The 16,711-nt window shown below is 54.8% G+C and overlaps 6 protein-coding genes and 1 non-coding gene across 7 annotated transcripts; 4 read left to right on the plus strand and 3 right to left on the minus strand.

Moving 5' to 3' along the window:
* Positions 1-4,936: 4,936 nt before the first annotated feature.
* Positions 4,937-5,937, minus strand: BDY24DRAFT_381372 (uncharacterized protein; the record flags this gene model as incomplete). The annotated part of the gene is made up of 2 exons (XM_076639325.1): positions 5,688-5,937; positions 4,937-5,583 (listed from the first exon to the last, which is right to left on the minus strand). Coding segments are annotated over exons 1-2 (815 nt in total), but the record flags the coding sequence as incomplete, so codon positions are not given.
* Positions 5,938-6,015: 78 nt separating this feature from the next.
* Positions 6,016-6,833, plus strand: BDY24DRAFT_381373 (uncharacterized protein). Its single transcript, XM_076639326.1, has 4 exons — positions 6,016-6,117; positions 6,222-6,352; positions 6,451-6,476; positions 6,568-6,833. The coding sequence occupies exons 1-4, from the start codon at positions 6,078-6,080 to the stop codon at positions 6,641-6,643; spliced, it is 273 nt and encodes a 90-aa protein (XP_076499381.1). The 5' UTR covers positions 6,016-6,077; the 3' UTR covers positions 6,644-6,833.
* Positions 6,817-10,719, minus strand: APC5 (anaphase promoting complex subunit 5). Its single transcript, XM_076639327.1, has 16 exons — positions 10,556-10,719; positions 10,372-10,470; positions 10,197-10,277; positions 10,077-10,100; positions 9,847-9,991; positions 9,697-9,757; positions 9,526-9,615; positions 9,361-9,436; positions 9,173-9,240; positions 8,941-9,079; positions 8,632-8,839; positions 8,384-8,484; positions 7,930-8,268; positions 7,630-7,803; positions 7,390-7,495; positions 6,817-7,285 (listed from the first exon to the last, which is right to left on the minus strand). Exons 1-16 carry the CDS (start codon positions 10,685-10,687, stop codon positions 6,966-6,968), a joined length of 2,163 nt encoding a protein of 720 aa, XP_076499382.1. The 5' UTR covers positions 10,688-10,719; the 3' UTR covers positions 6,817-6,965.
* A 55-nt stretch (positions 10,720-10,774) lies between these two features.
* HAT1 (histone acetyltransferase catalytic subunit HAT1) lies at positions 10,775-13,668 on the plus strand. Its single transcript, XM_076639328.1, has 13 exons — positions 10,775-10,851; positions 10,937-11,073; positions 11,178-11,298; positions 11,417-11,646; positions 11,739-11,828; positions 11,917-11,948; positions 12,075-12,266; positions 12,355-12,387; positions 12,512-12,522; positions 12,604-12,905; positions 12,986-13,072; positions 13,171-13,200; positions 13,301-13,668. The coding sequence occupies exons 1-13, from the start codon at positions 10,803-10,805 to the stop codon at positions 13,409-13,411; spliced, it is 1,425 nt and encodes a 474-aa protein (XP_076499383.1). The 5' UTR covers positions 10,775-10,802; the 3' UTR covers positions 13,412-13,668.
* Positions 13,669-13,723: 55 nt separating this feature from the next.
* On the minus strand, positions 13,724-14,279 carry BDY24DRAFT_381384 (uncharacterized protein). Its single transcript, XM_076639329.1, has one exon. It carries the CDS (start codon positions 14,260-14,262, stop codon positions 13,768-13,770), a length of 495 nt encoding a protein of 164 aa, XP_076499384.1. The 5' UTR covers positions 14,263-14,279; the 3' UTR covers positions 13,724-13,767.
* Positions 14,280-15,357: 1,078 nt separating this feature from the next.
* On the plus strand, positions 15,358-15,442 carry BDY24DRAFT_t24. The gene has a single exon. It is a non-coding gene; the product is annotated as a tRNA-Ala (tRNA).
* A 798-nt stretch (positions 15,443-16,240) lies between these two features.
* Positions 16,241-16,613, plus strand: BDY24DRAFT_413118 (uncharacterized protein; the record flags this gene model as incomplete). The annotated part of the gene is made up of 2 exons (XM_076643142.1): positions 16,241-16,533; positions 16,598-16,613. The coding sequence occupies 2 exons, from the start codon at positions 16,241-16,243 to the stop codon at positions 16,611-16,613; spliced, it is 309 nt and encodes a 102-aa protein (XP_076499385.1).
* Between the last annotated feature and the right edge of the window lie 98 nt (positions 16,614-16,711).

A 16,711-nucleotide genomic window follows, 5' to 3' on the forward strand; every position in this document is an offset into this window, starting at 1 on the left:
CTCCTCCGTCTCCTCCGTCTCCTCCCTCTCCTCCAACGCGTCCCAATCCTCCTCCCACAGCAGCGGCGGACGAAACCACTCCCGATCCGCCTACGGAACCCAATCTCTCGACTACTTCTCCGCCGCAGCGGTTCGTCGAACGCCACCAGCTTCGCCTCGAGTCGACGGCATGGGAGGAGGTCTCCCCGACGGAGCAGGAGGAGCAGGAACGCGTCTCGGAGGATCGAGGTTCAACTCGTTCCCCACCGGTCGAGGACAGGCCTCTCCCTACTCGGAAGTCCCTCCCTCCCTCCCTAGGAACACCTTCATGCCTTCGTCGTCTATCGGAACAGGAGGGGATCTCGACAGTCCCGCCAGCCAAAGCTCGACTCCCAGCATGTCGGCTTCGAGCGGAGGAACTCCCAACGAGAGCCCGATGAGCCCTCCTCCCTATCCCCTCAGCAACGGTTACGACCCGAGCCTGAGCATGCCGAGGCAAGGATCGTTGAACGTCGGTTCGGTTTCTTACTCGGACTTCGTCAACCAGTGAGTCTGCCCTTTCTTTCGTCGCGTCCGACTCCCGTTCTTGGTTGCTGACCTCGCTTTTCTTCTTCCTCGCAGGTACTGCTTCTTCACCGGCGGCTCTGGATCCTCAACTAGCTCCTCAGCTTCCACTGCTGGATCCGACCTTCTCTCTCCAGGAGGAATCGACGACAACTTCCGAACTCAAACTTCCCTCCCTTCGATCCATCCCTCCGCCTCTTCCTCCTCCGTCGACTCCTTCTTCTCCGCCGGTCCCAGCTCAGGCTTCACCACTCCTACGAACCTTCGATCCCCGTCCGCTCAAGCAGTCATCCAGTCCTCGGCAGGCTACTTCGCTGCTGGACTCAAGGCTCAACAAGGAGACGACGGGACTCCCACGCCCACCATCGTCGGATCGGATCAGTCGAGCGTCACGAGCAGCGACGGCCTCGATATCGAGCTCGAGGAGGAGAGCAGCACCATGACTCCTAAGGGCAAACGATCTCCTCATGCTGCTGGAGGACGAGGAGGACCGGCGGTGGTGGTTTGAGGGGAGGACGGTCGGATGTGGTCGCGTCGACGGACAGTTTTGGTTTCCCTTTCTCTTCTCGGACTTCTCTTTTTCTCTTCTTCTGAATCCTCTCTGAAGACCGTCTCCCTCTCTCTCTTTTCTCCTCCCACGTTCATACACTCCCATCCGTCGCATAGTATTCGTTTCTTTTCTCTCCCACTTTCCCTTACACGTACCATTCATTCGTTCTCTTTCTCTCTCTTCTCGCTGCTACCTACACGCTCCATTTCACGCTTTTTTTCACCTCGTCTCCTGTGCTCTTTCTACCTTTCACACCAAATCTAAAAGGCCGAACCCCCTTTCCTCCCACCAAAGCTCGTTCGCGTCGCTCTTCTTTTCTTCTCTTTTCTTTCGTTCGATTCACTCCACCTACACCTTGTTTTACAGTTTACAGTCTCTTGTCTTTTTCGCATAAACCCATAAACGTCCATCACGTTGCTTCCCTTTCTCCCAGAAGCTTGTAACAGTACGATCTTGATCTTCTTTTTTCTCGTTGTGCTTCTTCTCCCTGTGTGATTCGAAAGAAGCAAAAGAAGAAGGGTCGTCATAGAGAGAATTCCGAGTAGAAAGAGTGTTGAGTGCTAAGAGGCGATGCGGATAAGAGTAGTGCAGCGAAGAAGGGAAACGATGCGAGAAGAAAGAACGAGGACGACGACCCGACGCGATCGAGAAGAAGCCTAGAGTGAGAAGCGTGCTAAGATAAGGGAAGACCTGAATGCAATGGGGAGCTAGAGGGAGAAGGTTTTAAAGTAGAGGAGAAGAAAAGAGTTCCAGAGAAGCGATCTGAGCAGCGTGCGAGAGAAAGTTGAGGACGAGAACGAACAGCGAAGGAACGAACGAAGCGAAACGAGACCAGACAAGACCAAAGCAAAGAAACAAGTAAGCAAGTAAGCAAAACCATCCAGACCCATAACAGTCTACCTCCCTCTCCCTCCCGTCCTCCCTCCAACCGCGCCGGCAGGGTAAGGTCTCGCTCTCCTCGACGCTCTCTCCTCCCTCTCCTTCCCCTGATCAACCCCACCGCCGGCAATCGCCACCTGTTCCTGATCCTCCTTCTTCACCAGCCCTACAACAACGCTCCCTCTCCTCGCCTTCCCCTTCGAAGAAATCGCAGGCGACCCCATCCTGCTCGCCTGGATCTCCATGTGAGGAACGAGGTTCGCCGTTCGAGCCTCGAGGGGACTTCGTCGTTTAGCGATAGGGATGAGGATCTCGTTGGTTCGAAGGAGGGAGGAGGACTGCTGGTGCTGCTGGTAGTGATCCTTGTTCTTGAAGACGTTTGTGCTTGGGAGGAGGTGGAGAGGAGCTGGGAGAAGGTTGGGATCGATGCTGGTGGGTGTTGAGGACGAAGCAGGGGAGCCGTAGTTGGGAAGACCAAAGCTTGAGATCGGGCCAGTCACAGCGAGACCGTAGGAAGAGATGTCGGAGTCGTAGGAGAAGGAGAGGGGGGGAGCGATTGCCAGGGGAGTCGAGACGGGAGAGGGGAGGGAGGTCAGGGCTCTCTCGGAGGAGACTTCTGGATCGGAGGAGAGGGAAGGAAAGAGTAAGACGCAAGTAAGCGTTCAGTTCGAAAGGAGGGAAGAGAAGAAAGCCTGGAAGAGCGTGGGTCTCGTTTGAGCGCTCGACGCGTCGAACTCACCGTAAGGCTGAAGATCTTTGGCGTTTCCTCCTCCACCGAGCTCGATGATTCGGTAGTGGGAGGCAATGGGTCGAGATTCGATCTTGATTCGAGGTCGAAGAACCAAGGGAGCGGGGAAGGGAGGCGAAAGGGATCGAGGGATGTCGATGGCGGCAGCAGGGACGCCTGGGGACGACGCGACGAGAAGCAGTGTGTCAGTCGTCGAGAGATCTCGAGCTGAGAACGAGAAAGATAACTCACGGTTGAGCTGCTCGGTAAGCTGCTTGTCGCTCCTGTAGAAGAAGTCCTGGAGAGGAACAGAGCAAAAACAGGGGGTTCGTTAGACGTGAAGCTTCGATGTCGGAGAGGAGATCGAGAAGGAAGACGGCTTGCTCACGACAGTCACCAAGGGAGATCCAGTGTTATCACTTGAGTGGAAGGTGTAGGTCGTAGAAGGGAACGTGACGGGAACAGGTTCGGCCAGTCTGTAGAGAAAGAAGAACGACGAGTCAGTTCGACGAAAACGAAAACGAGAGCGACGAAGGGGAGACGACTGAAGGGAACGAAGAGCTTCTTAAATGACTGGAGGGAATGATAAGCTTCTTCCAACTCACGCAGTGATGTGCTCGAGTCCACTGCACTCCTCCTGTCGAGGGTTATCGACGAAGAAGAACGGGCAGATGAAGGTCGGGTAGTTGAACTGTGGCACAAGAAGAAACGAGCGAAGGTCCGGTTCGAGAAAGAAGGAGAGAGACGAGACAAGATGGGTTGGAGCAGAGGAAAGAAGAAAGAGCGGAAGGGTTCAGCTCAGAGAACGAGAAGAGGGATGAGACGAGACGAGATGGACGTGAAACGAACGAGACTAGGTTCCCCCGTCTTCTTTGCGATCCCTCGGTAGACCAAGATCCTGATCGATCCAGGAACGGCAGGGATCTTCTTATTGAGATGCTTTCCGTCGACCTTTGGAAAGAAGAACGGAAAAAGAAGTCAGCGTCGTCGTCTCGTCTCCTCTTCGCCTCTCCTCCTCCTTCGTCCAACCTAAACTCCCTCCCTGTACCGAAGATCGACTCACCTTGTCCGCCAGCTCAACAGGTCCCAGACCAGTACGAGACAGGCTCATTCCGCTTATCTGGCACGACGAGTCCGCGTCCGTCTTTCGGAGGATTCGACTTCCGACGAGGTGTCCGTCGACTGGAACAACGAGATCGAAGTCAAGTCAGCTCTCTCGCTCTGTCTATATCTTGCTCTCCATCGCAATGTTCCCTACCAGCTCCCAGCTCGACCTCATCGACCTCTCCTCTCCTCTCTCCCTCTCTTCGTCTCCCAACGAGCTCAACAACGACGACGAAAACAAAAGGACGACCCACTCACCGAGAACATACGCGATCAAATCCGTCTCTTGAAGCTCGGGTTTGATCGTTCGGATTATGATCTTGTAGGGCTGAGCGAAGCGGCGAGAAACCGAAGGGGTCGTCAGTTTCGAGCTCGAAACGAAGCTCAACCAAACCCTTCGCCGTTTCCCGTCTCCCCTCCCCTCGCTTCTCACTCTAGTTTCCTTCGCTTCCCTCTTCCTTCCCTCGAAGCACAGCCAGCCTGTTTTCAGTCCTGCTTCCCTCGATGCTCGAACCCTCGTTCCTGAGAAAGAAGAGACAACGAACGGGCTCACCTTCCCTACCGGACTCTCCACCAGAGAATCGACCGTCGTTCCTGATCCTTGTCGGATCCAGCGGGGTTTGAACTCCTATGTCCATGAAGCAGTGAAAAAGCGAAGGAGGAGAAGAAGGAGGAGAGGAGGAAGAGAAAGAGGTCAGTTTGCGTGGCGAAACGAGAGAGCGATGCTTCCGAGTCGAGAGCAACGAGAGAGGTGGGTGAGAGACAAGGAGAAACGTACCTCCAGATACTTCCCTTCGACGGAGATGAGAGCTTGGAAGTTTTCTACGCAGGGCTGCAGAAGAGAACGAAGGGAGGAAGAAGGGAGGGGTTTGGTTTGGTCAGGACCGAGAAGAGAAGAGGGAGACGGAGACGATCGAGCGGGAGACGAGACGAACGAACCATCGTTTGGTTTGCAGTTTCCTCCTTCGTTGAGAGAGGATGAAGAACCGAAAGAGGAAGAACAAGAGAGCAGGTGGTGGTCAGAGGGAGAAGGAGAAAAATGGGAACGAAGTAGAGTAGTCCAGCGAAGGGAGGGAGGTCAGCAAATTCGTTCCTGGATTCGATGAGAAAGGGGTCTTCCAAAAGTCAATAGGCCTCAACGCGCGACTGCTTTCTCTCGGAGCTCGGCTCTCGACAAGAAGGAATCACTCATCTATAAAGCATCAAAGCCCTCCCAACCTTCCTATGCACAAACTCGATCCTCCCCGCCATGGCCTTGGAGACGAACGCGTCGTTCGAGAGACGGAAGAGCGCGATCCCCATTACGCTTGAGACGAGGATCGTCGAGGTTGTTCTCCAACCGACGGCCCTACTGCTCTTCCTCGTCTTCGTCTGCTTCTCCTCCTCGCCGACCTCCCTCTTCTTCACCCAACCCAACCTCCTCCCGACGACGGCCAGCCCGCCCACCGCATGCCAGACCCCCAACGCGACCAGTCCTCCGTACGCAACCGTGCTGATCCAAGGCCATTTCCCTGCGGCGTATCCGACGTAGGAGAGGTCCAGTTCCGCTGGCGAGAGGGAGGAGATGGGTGGTTTGGACGAGGAAGGCACGATTCGATGGACGAGGAGGTGAAGTGCGAGGAGCGGCGTGAGGAGGAAGCCCGAGAGCGAGTGCGAGGTGAGTTTCGGAGGGAGAGAACGAGGGTAGAGTTGACGACGGAGGAGGGAGGACGTGAGGTGGATCGTGAGAGGGAGGTAGATCAAGGCGGGTTCGAGGAGGGGGTGCTGGTAGGCTACACGGGTGAGCTGAAGGGAGAGGAGAGGGAAGGAGTCGAGGTCAGGTTCGGGTCTTCGTTTCTCTCGCTCGACTGCATCGTTGAGAATGGAAAAAGAAAACGTTTCTAGCTCACGAGCATGAACCCACTCCCACTGGCTTCGTCTCCAGTGACTGCTACGATCGCTGGTGGAAGGAGGTGGACCAGTAGGAAAGACGAGAACACCAAACCCGACGTTTGTTGACTCAGAGTCAAGAACCGAAGGAACGAGCGTCCTTTGTTCGGGTTTGAAGGCGATGGCCAGGGTGTGGAAAGGTCCTCGTCCGATAGAGATGATCTCGGAAGAGCTGAAGACATTTTGTTGTTGAGGGAGGTCGTCGTTGAGGGAGAGCTCGAACGGAAGCGTCGTCGAAGATTCGGATCGATCCTCCTTCCCTCCCTTCTTCTCCCTACCCTCCATCCTCCCCCAAACCCCTTTTTCCCTTCTTTCCTCTTTTCTCGTCGGATTCGTCAGCTAGCAATGGGGTTCGTTCGAAATCTTAAAGTCAAGCCTAAGAAGCGTGAGTCCTCTTCCTCGTCCTCCCTCTCCTTCCCTCTTTTGAAGCGTCGAGCTCACCTCCTTTTTCCTTTCCTTTCCTTCCTTCCTCCTCTTCCTTCGGTTCAGTGGAAACTCCGATGACGTGCGGATCCAACTTCTCTGCGATGCTCTCGTGCTGGGCTGCTTCCGGGGATCTCAGGAACGATCAGGTCTGCAAGGAATCGGCGTTGGCGTTGATCGAGTGCTTGAAGACGACCGTGAGTTCCCTCCTCCTTCTCATCTTCCCTGCCTCGATTCACTTGTATTATCATACAGGACTCTGAGCTGACCCCTTCGTCGTCTTCATCTCGCCCAGACCCGAGCGAAAGCTCCTCCGAAATCGTTCGTCGTCTCCTTCTGTCCTTCCGTCCTTCCGTTTCTTGCGAGCTCACCTTCTCCTCCTTCCCCTTCCCTTTTCCTTCTTCCTTGACAGGACCATCAACGCTCATCTCAACAACCTGACTCGTCTCAAGAGGGGGAAGAACTTGCCAGGATCCCCGTACCAGTAGATGCTCGCTCGCTCGCTTTCTCTGTCTTTCTCGGACGACGAAACGAAGGACGGATGACCTCCTTCAGCCCACCTCCATCGTCTTTTCGCTCCTTCTTTTTGCTTCTGTTTCTCTTTCTGTACCACCTCTTTCTTTCCTTTTAGGTTCCCTCTTTCGTTCGTTGATGCATGCTACGCTGTCTCCCTCCTTCCTTTATATCTCGCTCTCTCTCTCGCCCGCTCGACTCGAGGACCTCGTTCGTTCGTCCGCCGTTTCGAGCTCACCTCCCTCTCCTCTCCTTGCCTTCGTTTCAATTCATCAAGATCATCCCGACGACTGCACTCTACACCCTCCCCAGACTAATCCCGACCCCAACCTCCATCACCCCTCTCGCACACTCCCACACCTCCCTCAAGCTCTCTTCCAAACTCCCTTCCTCCAGGTCTCCTCCCGACCCTCCTCCCTTGGCCCTCTCCCACCCTTCCTCGACCCTCACGAACTCCAACGCGACCTCGTCCCTCTGCTCGTGGTACGCCGGTCCGAGCGCGTCGAGCACCGTCGCTTGGAGACGGAGGGCGTGCAGGTGGGAGGAGAAGAGGGAGATGAGCGCGTAGGAGTGGATGGCGGAGGAGAGGTGAGGGAGGGCGGAGAGAAGGAGGTCGTCTGGTTTGTGGGGGGGAGAACAAGTGAGACGGGGCGGGGGGGGGGTGTGAGTTGAGAAGAAAGAGACAGGGAGAGAGAGAAGGGAGGGACGAGAGGAGACTCGCCTCGTTCGGAAGCAGGGATGCTGGACGAGGAAGATCGAACGATCAAAGCTCGAGCTTTGGTAAGAGAGCAGTACCCTTTCAGTTCCTCGTCTTGGGAGATCATCACCTTAAAAACAGCCAAATGAAAGCACACGAACGAACGTCAGTGAAAACGGCGACGCGACTTCCCGTTCCCGTTCCCCTCTCTTACCCTCTTTTCCTTTCTTCTGCCGTTTTCCCCGAAAAGCGAAGCAGACTCACCTGTCCATAAACCTCCTCCACCAACCCTTCAGCGTACTCAGCCATCCCCATATCGATACTGACGTCGGCGAGCATGAGGACGGTCAGACGATGGAGGCCGTAGAGACCTAGGGAGCGGGAGAGTTCCATGGCGGAGAGGACGTCGGGCATGGCTGAGGTGGGTTGATGGACGGACTAGGTGGGTGGGGAAGTGAATAGGAGAAGGAGGGCATCAGGGTTGAAGGGAGGAGGAGAGAGGTGAGCGAGGAAGGGGACGACGCGTCGTTGAACAACCGAAAAGAGTGAGCCAACGAAACGCACCATCATCTTCTTCGCCCTCCTCAACTCCTTCTTGATCCTTTCCTGACCTATGACACTCTCCTGCTGCTGCCCACCAGCACCAGCACCAGCGCTCAACCCTCCCGCTCCCTCCTCGTCTTCCTCCTCTCCGTCCTCACCCTCTGCGCTCACCTCCTTCCCAGCCCTAACCACATCTAAAAACACCAGCACGTCTCTCTGATCCTTTCTCCGTGCCTGCAAGAGCAGGACTTCCCAGACGGACGCGGCCCAGGAGCGGTACTGGTGGAGGGAGAGGGAGGCGATGGAGCTGGGCAGGAAGAGGAGGGTGAGGGCTTTTTGGTAGGAGCCTGAGCGGGAGAGCTGAGGATTCGGAGAGGAGTGGGGTGGAAGGGAAGGGCAAAGAGAGAAGAGGTCAGGAGGAGGGAGGTCAGTCTGGGGAGACGAGCGGGAAAAGGAAGAGTGAATCGGGACGAACCCTCGTTGCTCTCGATTGGATGACGGTTAAACGAGACTCAGGATCTAAAGTTGGTGATGTGAGAGTGATATCTTCGTGAAGTTCTGCGAGGGTTTCCTCGCCTGAGAAGCAAAGGGAAGAGAGCAAAAGGAATCGGAACGAGACGACGCGTCAGTTTCCACGTTCATCGTTCGTTCGCTGCGTCGACCCCTGCCTCCTTCCACCCGTCTGCTCCTTCAACTTCAGAGAAATCTAGTAGTCGAACTCACCCATAGCTCCCCAAAGCGTCGCCCAAACAGCGTGCCACGCGCCCTCTTCGACGTCAGGTCTCCTCATGCCCGAATCCTCGACAGCTTTCTCCTTGTCCTTTGGATTCGCTGTTTGAGATGCTGTGGGTGGTGGGAGAGGGTGAAGCTCGGCTTCTTGTTTCCCGAGTGCAAGGTAGAGGCGGTGGAAGGAGTTGGGGAGGGGGTCGCCCTGTGAAGAAGGAAGTGAACGAGGACGAGAGGGAACGAGAACGGAATGAGACGCTGTAGATACGGTCGAGAGGGTCGAATCAAGGAACGGCTCGAACTAACCAATCTCAAAGCATTCTTGAGTTCCCAGAGTTGATCGAGAGCGGAGAGGGAAGCGAGGTCTTCGAAGGTTGGGTTGGACGACGAGGCCGAGGAGGAAGAAGCGTGGTTGGGTTGGGCGGCGTCTAGGCGACGAAGGAGACTGAAAAAGTAGAGGGAAAACGGTTGAGAGAGGCGTCAGGAGGTTTGATTGAGGACTCAGGACGAGGAGAGGGAGGAAAGAGACAGGACGAACGACATGCAGGTCTCGAGACAGCTCTTGTCTCCTGCTGAACGAGCGATCTTGATGGCCTCATCGAGAGCCTACGAAATAGTGAAATTGATCTGGATGAGCTTGTGCTCGACTAGGCAGCTTCGAAAGTGAGAGGAAGAGGGAAGACGGTAGGAAGGGAGTCGCGTCGAAGCAAATCAAGGCGAACTCACCCTTCGGCAAGCAGGGAACTCTTCCTCCTGGAGATGGAAACTAGCCATGTTTAGAAGAGCATGTTGATGTAATCCTCTGCAGAAGATCAGAAGATGAAGAGGGAGTCAGCTCGTGCGAGCGTCAACCGAAGAGAAGATTGAGAAAGAAACGAAGAAAGGACGAACCGATCCTGTCGCGGGAACTGATAGGCGAAGAACTTCTGTAGCGACGAGATGGTCTTGGTGTAGTCTCCAGATGCAAGCGCCGCTCGGTAGCTGTCAAGACGAGCCAGAAGAAGCAGAAGTCAGCAACGAACGCGTCTGTCCGCCGCGCCGTTCTCTCGAACGAAGACTCACTCCTCAAAAGCCTTCGTCCTCGTCTCCCGGGTATCATCCAGAGGTTTCACTTCCAGATCGACTGTTCGTCGAACCAGCCAAATCAGAAACCAGAAGATCAGCCCTCTCGCGTCGAACCCAGCGAAACGAAGGTTGAAGTCGAGTGCTCACCATCTTCCTCCCCCGTTCCCTTCCCGACCAACCCTCGAGACCACGCAGCAAGACGAAGCTGGAGCTTGCTGATCCCTTCGAAGGGGATCTTCTGGAAGGCGAGAGTGACTCGTCGAACGTACTGTCCCAGCGGAGAGCGGCGATCCTGTGAGGAGATGAAGGCGAGGGCGACGGAAGGAAAAGTCATCAGAAGCGGAGGGTGAGTGAGGGGGGAAAGAAGATGGACGGACGATGACAAAGATGGCCTGTAGATTCTGTGAGAAGAGACGAGGGGGCGTAGGAAGGAAGTCAGTCGAATGAAGATGGACGAGCGAAGGGAGCAGGAGGAGGAAGAGGTGAGCTCGACGAACTTCATCATCTCTTCGGTTGAGCAGCGAGTAAACGGCTTTGACGAAGTCGTGGATGTGATCTGTTTGCTCTAGCATACGAAGCTACATGAATTAAAGGCGAGAAGAGGTCAGGGTCAGCTTCGAAAAGCTCTTCGAGAGTGAGAAGGAGTGAACGAGGGAGGCGAGTTGAACTGACGACCTCTCTCGTTTCCGCCTCCATCCTCTTGGATTCCTCGTAAGGTGCGAACGAGCGGACTTCATCCATCAGCTCGTCCAAAGTAAGATCTTCATAGGGCTGTGGAGATCGAAGCGAGAAGTTGAAGAGAAGAGCGACGAGTGAGCTCGAGAAGGAAAACAAGCAAGGAGGAAGCTGGACTCACGTCGAGAGCTTCCCTTAGAATGACTTGTAGGATCTGAGCTACGAGTTCTTGAGGGAAGGGTTTCTTGGTGGATGAAGGATGAGGTAGAGCCAGATGGATGAGAGTAAAGATTGCGAAGGAGGAGGGTTTCATCTCTTGTAGAGGAAGGAAGGAGTAGTTGAAGGTCACCTTTCAATTTGTCCCCTTCGAATCTCGTCTCCCTCTTTTCAGTTGCCTCTCAACCGTCAACAACTCATTTTCATACACCATGGCAGACTGGATTTCAGACTCGAACGAGGCCTTCTCCCTCAAGCTCCGTTAGTACTCTTCAATCCTTCTAGATCGTCGTCCAGTAGAGCTCAAACTGACCCTCTTCCCGCCCTTCTCCTTCTCCTTCGTCAGAACGCGACCCTGCCTCTTCATCCGTCCTCACCAGCGACGCTGAACTCGAAACGATCCAAGCCTTCCATCCTACCTTCACCTACCCCATCTTCGGAGAGGAGCAGAAGATCTTTGGATACAGGGGCCTCGATATCCAGGTACGTAGAGCTCATCAAAAGAAGAAGGGGAAGGAGCTCGCCGACGCGACGAAGGAAGGAAAGAGAGCTCACCGTTTCCTTCTCTTCCTTCGTGTATCTCATAGCTTCTCATGACCTCAGGAAGTCTGTTCCAATGCCTTCAAGTCAGTCAGGAAGCCAAGATCGATTCGGAGGCTACACCAGCGGATGACATCGAAGGAGCTCTCAAAGCTCACCTCGCTCCTGGTGAGCTTCGTTTCCTTCCTTCCTTCCTTTCCCTTCCCTCCATCCATCCCCCTTCAGAGCTGGCTTATCTCTTCACAGATGCTAACATCGTCTCCTCATCATCGTGTCTTCTTTCCAGACTACACTACCTCCCTCTCGACCTTCCAAACTCGACTCGCCCAAGACGCTACCTCGTTCCGACCGTTCGGACGCAAGATCGGGTCCTACACTCGTCCCTCGGGAGTTAAGGAGGCTGCATCGAAGGGGAAGGGAAAGGGGAAAGCCTCGAACGAGTCCAACTCGAAGAAGAGGGCACTGGAAGGAGACGAAGAGGAGGAGGAGGGAGATGTCGTGTTCGAGATGTGGAAGGTGAGTTGGGCTGAAGAGGAGGAGGGTTTGGTTTGAGAAGGAGACAGGAGGAGATGAGAAGCTGACTGGGATGATTTGCCTGGTCTTGATAGACGAGCTGGAAGGACGAAGGATTCTTGGACTATCACAGGAGGATGCAGTTCTTCATTCTGCTTTACATTGAGGGAGGAACGTTCTTGGTGGTTCGTCCCGTTCTTCGTTCCATTGTTCCTTCGCTGCTTTGAAGCTGATGCCATCATACGAACTGACTCGACACTTTTCTCTTGACAGGAGGATGAAGACTGCTGGGAGTTCGTGATCCTGTACGTCTTCTCTTCTTCACTCCACTCCGTTCCTCGTTCTCGCGTCGCACTCCCTGCTTTTCTTTCCTTCACAAGACCCACCAACTGAATCACATCTCACTTCACCTCCCTGGCTCTTCCTTACAGCTACGAAAAACGTCGCCTTCCCTCCTCCTCACCCAACAAGCGACAAGCTCCCTCCTCTCCCTCCTCCTCGACTCCATCTTCCACCACCGAGCCATCACCTTCCGCCGAGAAGGAGTACTCCTACCACTTCGTCGGCTACACTACGCTGTATCCCTTCTACAACTTTCCGGATAAGGTCAGGACGCGACTGAGGTGAGTCTTCGTTGTTCGTTGCGAGAGATCTCGACGCGTCTCAACGACGGACTGACCTCGTTCTTGGCTCGTTTCTTTGTCGGATCAGCCAATTCGTCATTCTGCCACCGTACCAAGACCAGTAAGTTTTTTTTATCTTTCGCTCGCTCGACAATTGCGCTCCTCGTTCGAGCTTTCGAGACCCGCACGCGTCCGAACTGACCCTTTCTTCCTCCCTCTTCTTCACTTCTTCCCCTCGTTCGCAGAGGTCACGGATGTACGTCTTCTCCTTTCCCACACCGCTCCTCTCTTTCATGATCACTTACTCGTTCTCTTCTTCTTCCTTTCCCCCGACCAGCCGCCCTCTACTCAACCGTTTACTCCACCCTCATCCTCCCCGACCCACGCATCGTCGAACTCACCATCGAAGACCCTTCGGAAGCCTTCGAGGATCTCCGAGACGTCTGCGATCTTCGAACCATCCATCGGCAGATCCTTCTTTCCACCGCCAAAGGCAACTCGTCGACTTCTGCTGAGGAAGGAGAGGGATGGGAGAACGCTTTGGAGGGAGACGCGGTGCTGAAGGGTGGGAAGGGCTGGGTTGTTGCGGAGCTGAGAGCTTGGGGGGAGAAGAGGAGGAGGGAGGGGAAGTTCGCTGGGGTGAGTCAGAAAAGAGGAAGAGGAGGGAAGAAGAGGAGTTCGAAGCTGACTTTTGTTTCATCTGTCCTTTTTGGAACCAGCGTCAATTCTCTCGACTTCTCGAGATGCTCCTCCTTCAGTACCTCGACGAGGACGATAAGGTCGCGGTGAAGGGATACAGGCTTTACGTTCGTACCCTTCTCGCTTCTCGTCGTCTGGACGCGCTTTCCTCTCCTCTCGTTCAAACACTGACGCCTCCCTCCCCCTCGCTCTCCCACTCGCACAGGTCAAGGAAAGACTCTACCGCTTCAACTTCGTTCGTCCATCATCCCTCTCTCCATCTCGTCCATGTCTCGAAACGAACCGAAGACTCGACGGCTGACCCTCTTCTTTTCGCTCGTCGTTCGGCTTCGCAGGAAATCCTCTCGCAGCTCAAACCCAAAGAGAGGAAGGAGAAGCTCGAGGAGACGTTCAAGGCTGTCAAGGAAGACTACGAGAGGATCTTGGAGAGGGCTAGGTTGGATTAGGCGAGGGAGAGGGAGATGGGATGAAATCTTGTCGAACGAACGAGCGGGAAGAGGCGAGAAAGGAGGGAAAGAGTGTTGTTCTTCCGAGCTTAATGTGAGCTTTCCATCTTCCTGGAGCTTTGGTCCTTGCTGAGGGAAGGTGAGGAGGGTCGAGGGCGGAGGACAGCTTCAAGACGACGACCGAAGCGAGTCATCTTCCGACCCTCTTCGACCTTTGCCTTGCGCCTCTTCGCCATCAACTTGCGTTCGTTCAGAGGATGCAGGGTGGGCGTTGTCGTATAGAGATCATCATAATCGTTATGTCGTTCTTCGTCCTTCTCCTTCAAGCTCAAACGAGCTCGTCCCTCCGATCCCCTTCAATCCTTCTGCTCCTTCTGCTCCTCCCCTCCTGCCTTCTCATCCACCTCAACCCTCTGCTGCACTACCTCCCCCTTTTCCCACCCTCCATCAGCGTTCTTCGCTCTCCTCGCCCTCTCCCTCTTCACCCTTCTCCATCTAAACAGCATCCCCCAGCGCACCTTCGCATTCCTCCCGAACCACCAACTTCCCAACCCTGTCGCAGCGGGGATCAACCACGCCTTCCATGGCAGTCCAAGCGTAGCCTCCAAGGGAAGGCATCCCATAACGATGAAGAAGACGAGGAAGACGATGAAACAGCCGATGAAGCCGCACGAGTGGTGGATGAGTTGAAGGAAGAAGATGAAGCGAGAGGAGTTGGGAGGACCTGAGCGAGGGAAGAGGTTGGGTTCGGAGTTGGAGTAAAGAGGAAGAGGGTTCGGAGGGGTGGCGAGGTCGGTCATGGAGAAGCAGGCGAGGGTGTCCCGGATGATCTCTTGGAAGAGGGAGAGCATAGCTGCTGTCGTGGTTGGGGAGGAGGGAAGGAACGGAGAGAAGAAACAGGTCGAGGGGTTGACACTTTCGGAGGCTAAAAATACGTCTGTTCTGAGATCTTGGCGAGGAAAGTTTTCTCTCAGTGATATGATTTTGAGTTTGAGAGCTGATCCGTTTATCGAAAGAGTAGAAATTTGCTGCTTGACGAAGTGTCAGAAGTCCACAAGGCCGTCGCTCTTGAGGCTGAGTGCGTCGTTCCCAACGCGTCTCGTTTTCGCTCGTTTCGAAGCTGGTATGTCCAAGTTCCGACCTGTGAGAACGAAGGTCTGTCTCGCAAGCATCCCTAGATTGTGAAGGTCAGCTTCGTTGGGCTCGTTTCAGCAGCAAAAGCGTCGTTCTGGTTCACTCCGAGAGTGCATTTAGTCGTGTCGCGTCGGAACGTCCCAACTCGGAACCTGCAGATTCACGTCGAGGGTCTGCACGTCTCCACGGAAGGTCACGTTGAGTCAGCTAGATCCTAGGGCAGACGCGAACGAGGGTTGGAGGTGGTTCCAAGGGAAGGAAGAGGTGCTGAGCTGAATGAACGGGTCGAGAGCTGATTGCGGGGAGGGAAGGAGGAGGTCGGTAGAAGAATCGCTCCTACGAGCTTCCTGTTTGAAAATTTGAGACGAAAGTTGCGAGGGTCAGTTCTTTGTAGTCTTGTGCGAATGTAGAAGAAGTGACGAGATCAGATCTTCTCTGTGGAAGATTTGGTAGGAGGACGTACCGAAGGCTGATCGACGCTGAGTCTAATCACTCTCCCCTCATTTCCTCGACATCCTGAGCTCCCCAGGGCCCGCTGATCCTGATCCTTGATGGGTCGACTTGAATAATCCAGAAACGAGTGCTGAGAATGCTCTGGAAGAAAATCTGCCGGAAGGAGAGCAAAAAGAGTCTCTGCTTCGCTCGCGTCGAACCGTTCCTTTGTTTCGTCTATATCTCCCCTCCTCTTCCATTCCCACCCCCCAAAAGTTAGTGGGTCAAAGAAAACAGCCTGCTTTATCTAGTAGGGGTTAGTACGCCCCGGCCCGGCAAATTTTTCGACCGGCAGGCCCCTATCTTCGCGTCGACTTCTTGGGGGTTTAGTGTAGTGGTCATCACGTCGAGTTTGCATGCGCAGCAGTATCTCGAAGGACTTGGGTTCAAACCCCAAATCCTCCATAGAGGCGAAGGTAGGACGTCTTTTTTGCGGTAGGAAAGCGAGAAACCATCCAGCGACGCGTCTCTCGTTCCCTCCCTTCTCCCTCCTGCTCGCGATCCCGCACGAAGTCAAATCGTTCAAGCCATTACGTAAAAGTCACGAGTCGTCCTCGTCCGGTGGATTCGGCGAAGATCCGTCCGGCTCTGGGAGAAGCGAGGGTCGAAGAAAGGGAAACGAGCGGAGAGGAAGAACGTCCTTGAACGCTATAGGGAGACTGGTAGGAGAACCATCGTCGTTTCGGTACGATAGCCTGTGGACGTTGCGAGGGATTTGAGAGGTGAGAGTCGATCTGCAGAGGACGAGGAGACAGAAAGCGTTGGGGCGAGGGCGGAGAGAGCGAGGTGAGCTTGTCCGTTCGACTTCCTTCTTTAGTCCTGCCGAAGAGATTCTTACCAAGAGAGAGACTACGAACATCACATAATCCAGCCTGGGAAGACCTCTGAATGAGATCAGAAAAGAAGAAGGGGAGGAGATGAGCTCAGAGACCGAGGGAACGAAGGAAGGTCGAGAGAGTTGAGGGGTTTGTCGACTCACGACCAAGGTCATGATACACTTCTTATCGAAAGGGTAAGCCCGCTCGTCTATCCGGGGTCGAACGAGGGATATAGAGAAAGGAGATGCTGGTCGTTTGGAGGGAGAAGAGGAGGGGAGGACCCGTCGTTTTCGAGCTCGCATTTCGCCTGCTCCTTCCTTTCCCCCAACAAAACACTCACTCCCAAATCCCAAAAACTGCCTTAAACCTCTGCCTTAAACAAACCATGTCACCCTCTCCTCCTCCCTCCTCTAGAACCTACCCATTCACTCGCTCCCGATCCAAATCCACCAACCCCGAGCCTTTGAGCTCGACACCTCCTCCTCCTCCTCCTCCCTCTCCCTCCTCCTCCCTCACCTCCCTCGCCGCTCGCCCTAGCCTTCCTCGCGCTCATCGCACCCCCTCTCGATACCAGTCCTCTCCCACGCCCTCTCCTTCTCCCTCCGCTCCCAAGAAATCGGTCAACAAAGTCGCTGGAACATCGTCGATGACGGACGAGGCCGGTCGAGTTGGTTCAAGGTCTACCAGCGGCAGAGCGAGCTCGTTCGCTCAGCCCAACGATGCTTCGCCTTCTGCTCCGAAGCGAAGGAAGCTCATAGACACCCAGAGGGATTCTCCGTCTGCAGGGAAGGGGAAGGGAAGAATGACGGAAGAGATTGATCTCTCAAGAGACGACGACGACATGGAAGAGGCAGAA

The sequence above is a fragment of the Mrakia frigida genome (genome assembly GCF_051309035.1).
Source record: "Mrakia frigida strain ATCC 22029 unplaced genomic scaffold BDY24scaffold_6, whole genome shotgun sequence".
NCBI lineage: Eukaryota > Fungi > Basidiomycota > Tremellomycetes > Cystofilobasidiales > Mrakiaceae > Mrakia > Mrakia frigida.

Bases quoted from the DNA above. Each gene is read 5' to 3' on its own strand.
- HAT1 (XM_076639328.1), top strand. From the start codon at position 10,803: ATGGCAGACTGGATTTCAGACTCGAACGAGGCCTTCTCCCTCAAGCTC. The intron at 11,299-11,416 runs GTGAGCTTCGTT...TCTTCTTTCCAG, and splicing joins CAAAGCTCACCTCGCTCCTG to ACTACACTACCTCCCTCTCG. The intron at 13,201-13,300 runs GTTCGTCCATCA...TCGGCTTCGCAG, and splicing joins GACTCTACCGCTTCAACTTC to GAAATCCTCTCGCAGCTCAA.
- BDY24DRAFT_381384 (XM_076639329.1), bottom strand. From the start codon at position 14,262: ATGCTCTCCCTCTTCCAAGAGATCATCCGGGACACCCTCGCCTGCTTC.
- BDY24DRAFT_381373 (XM_076639326.1), top strand. From the start codon at position 6,078: ATGGGGTTCGTTCGAAATCTTAAAGTCAAGCCTAAGAAGC. The intron at 6,118-6,221 runs GTGAGTCCTCTT...CCTTCGGTTCAG, and splicing joins TAAAGTCAAGCCTAAGAAGC to TGGAAACTCCGATGACGTGC. The intron at 6,477-6,567 runs GTTCGTCGTCTC...CTTCCTTGACAG, and splicing joins GCGAAAGCTCCTCCGAAATC to GACCATCAACGCTCATCTCA.
- APC5 (XM_076639327.1), bottom strand. From the start codon at position 10,687: ATGAAACCCTCCTCCTTCGCAATCTTTACTCTCATCCATCTGGCTCTA. The intron at 10,471-10,555 runs GTGAGTCCAGCT...CGATCTCCACAG, and splicing joins TTCTAAGGGAAGCTCTCGAC to CCCTATGAAGATCTTACTTT. The intron at 7,496-7,629 runs GTGAGTCTGCTT...GCTGTTTTTAAG, and splicing joins TGGAGGAGGTTTATGGACAG to GTGATGATCTCCCAAGACGA.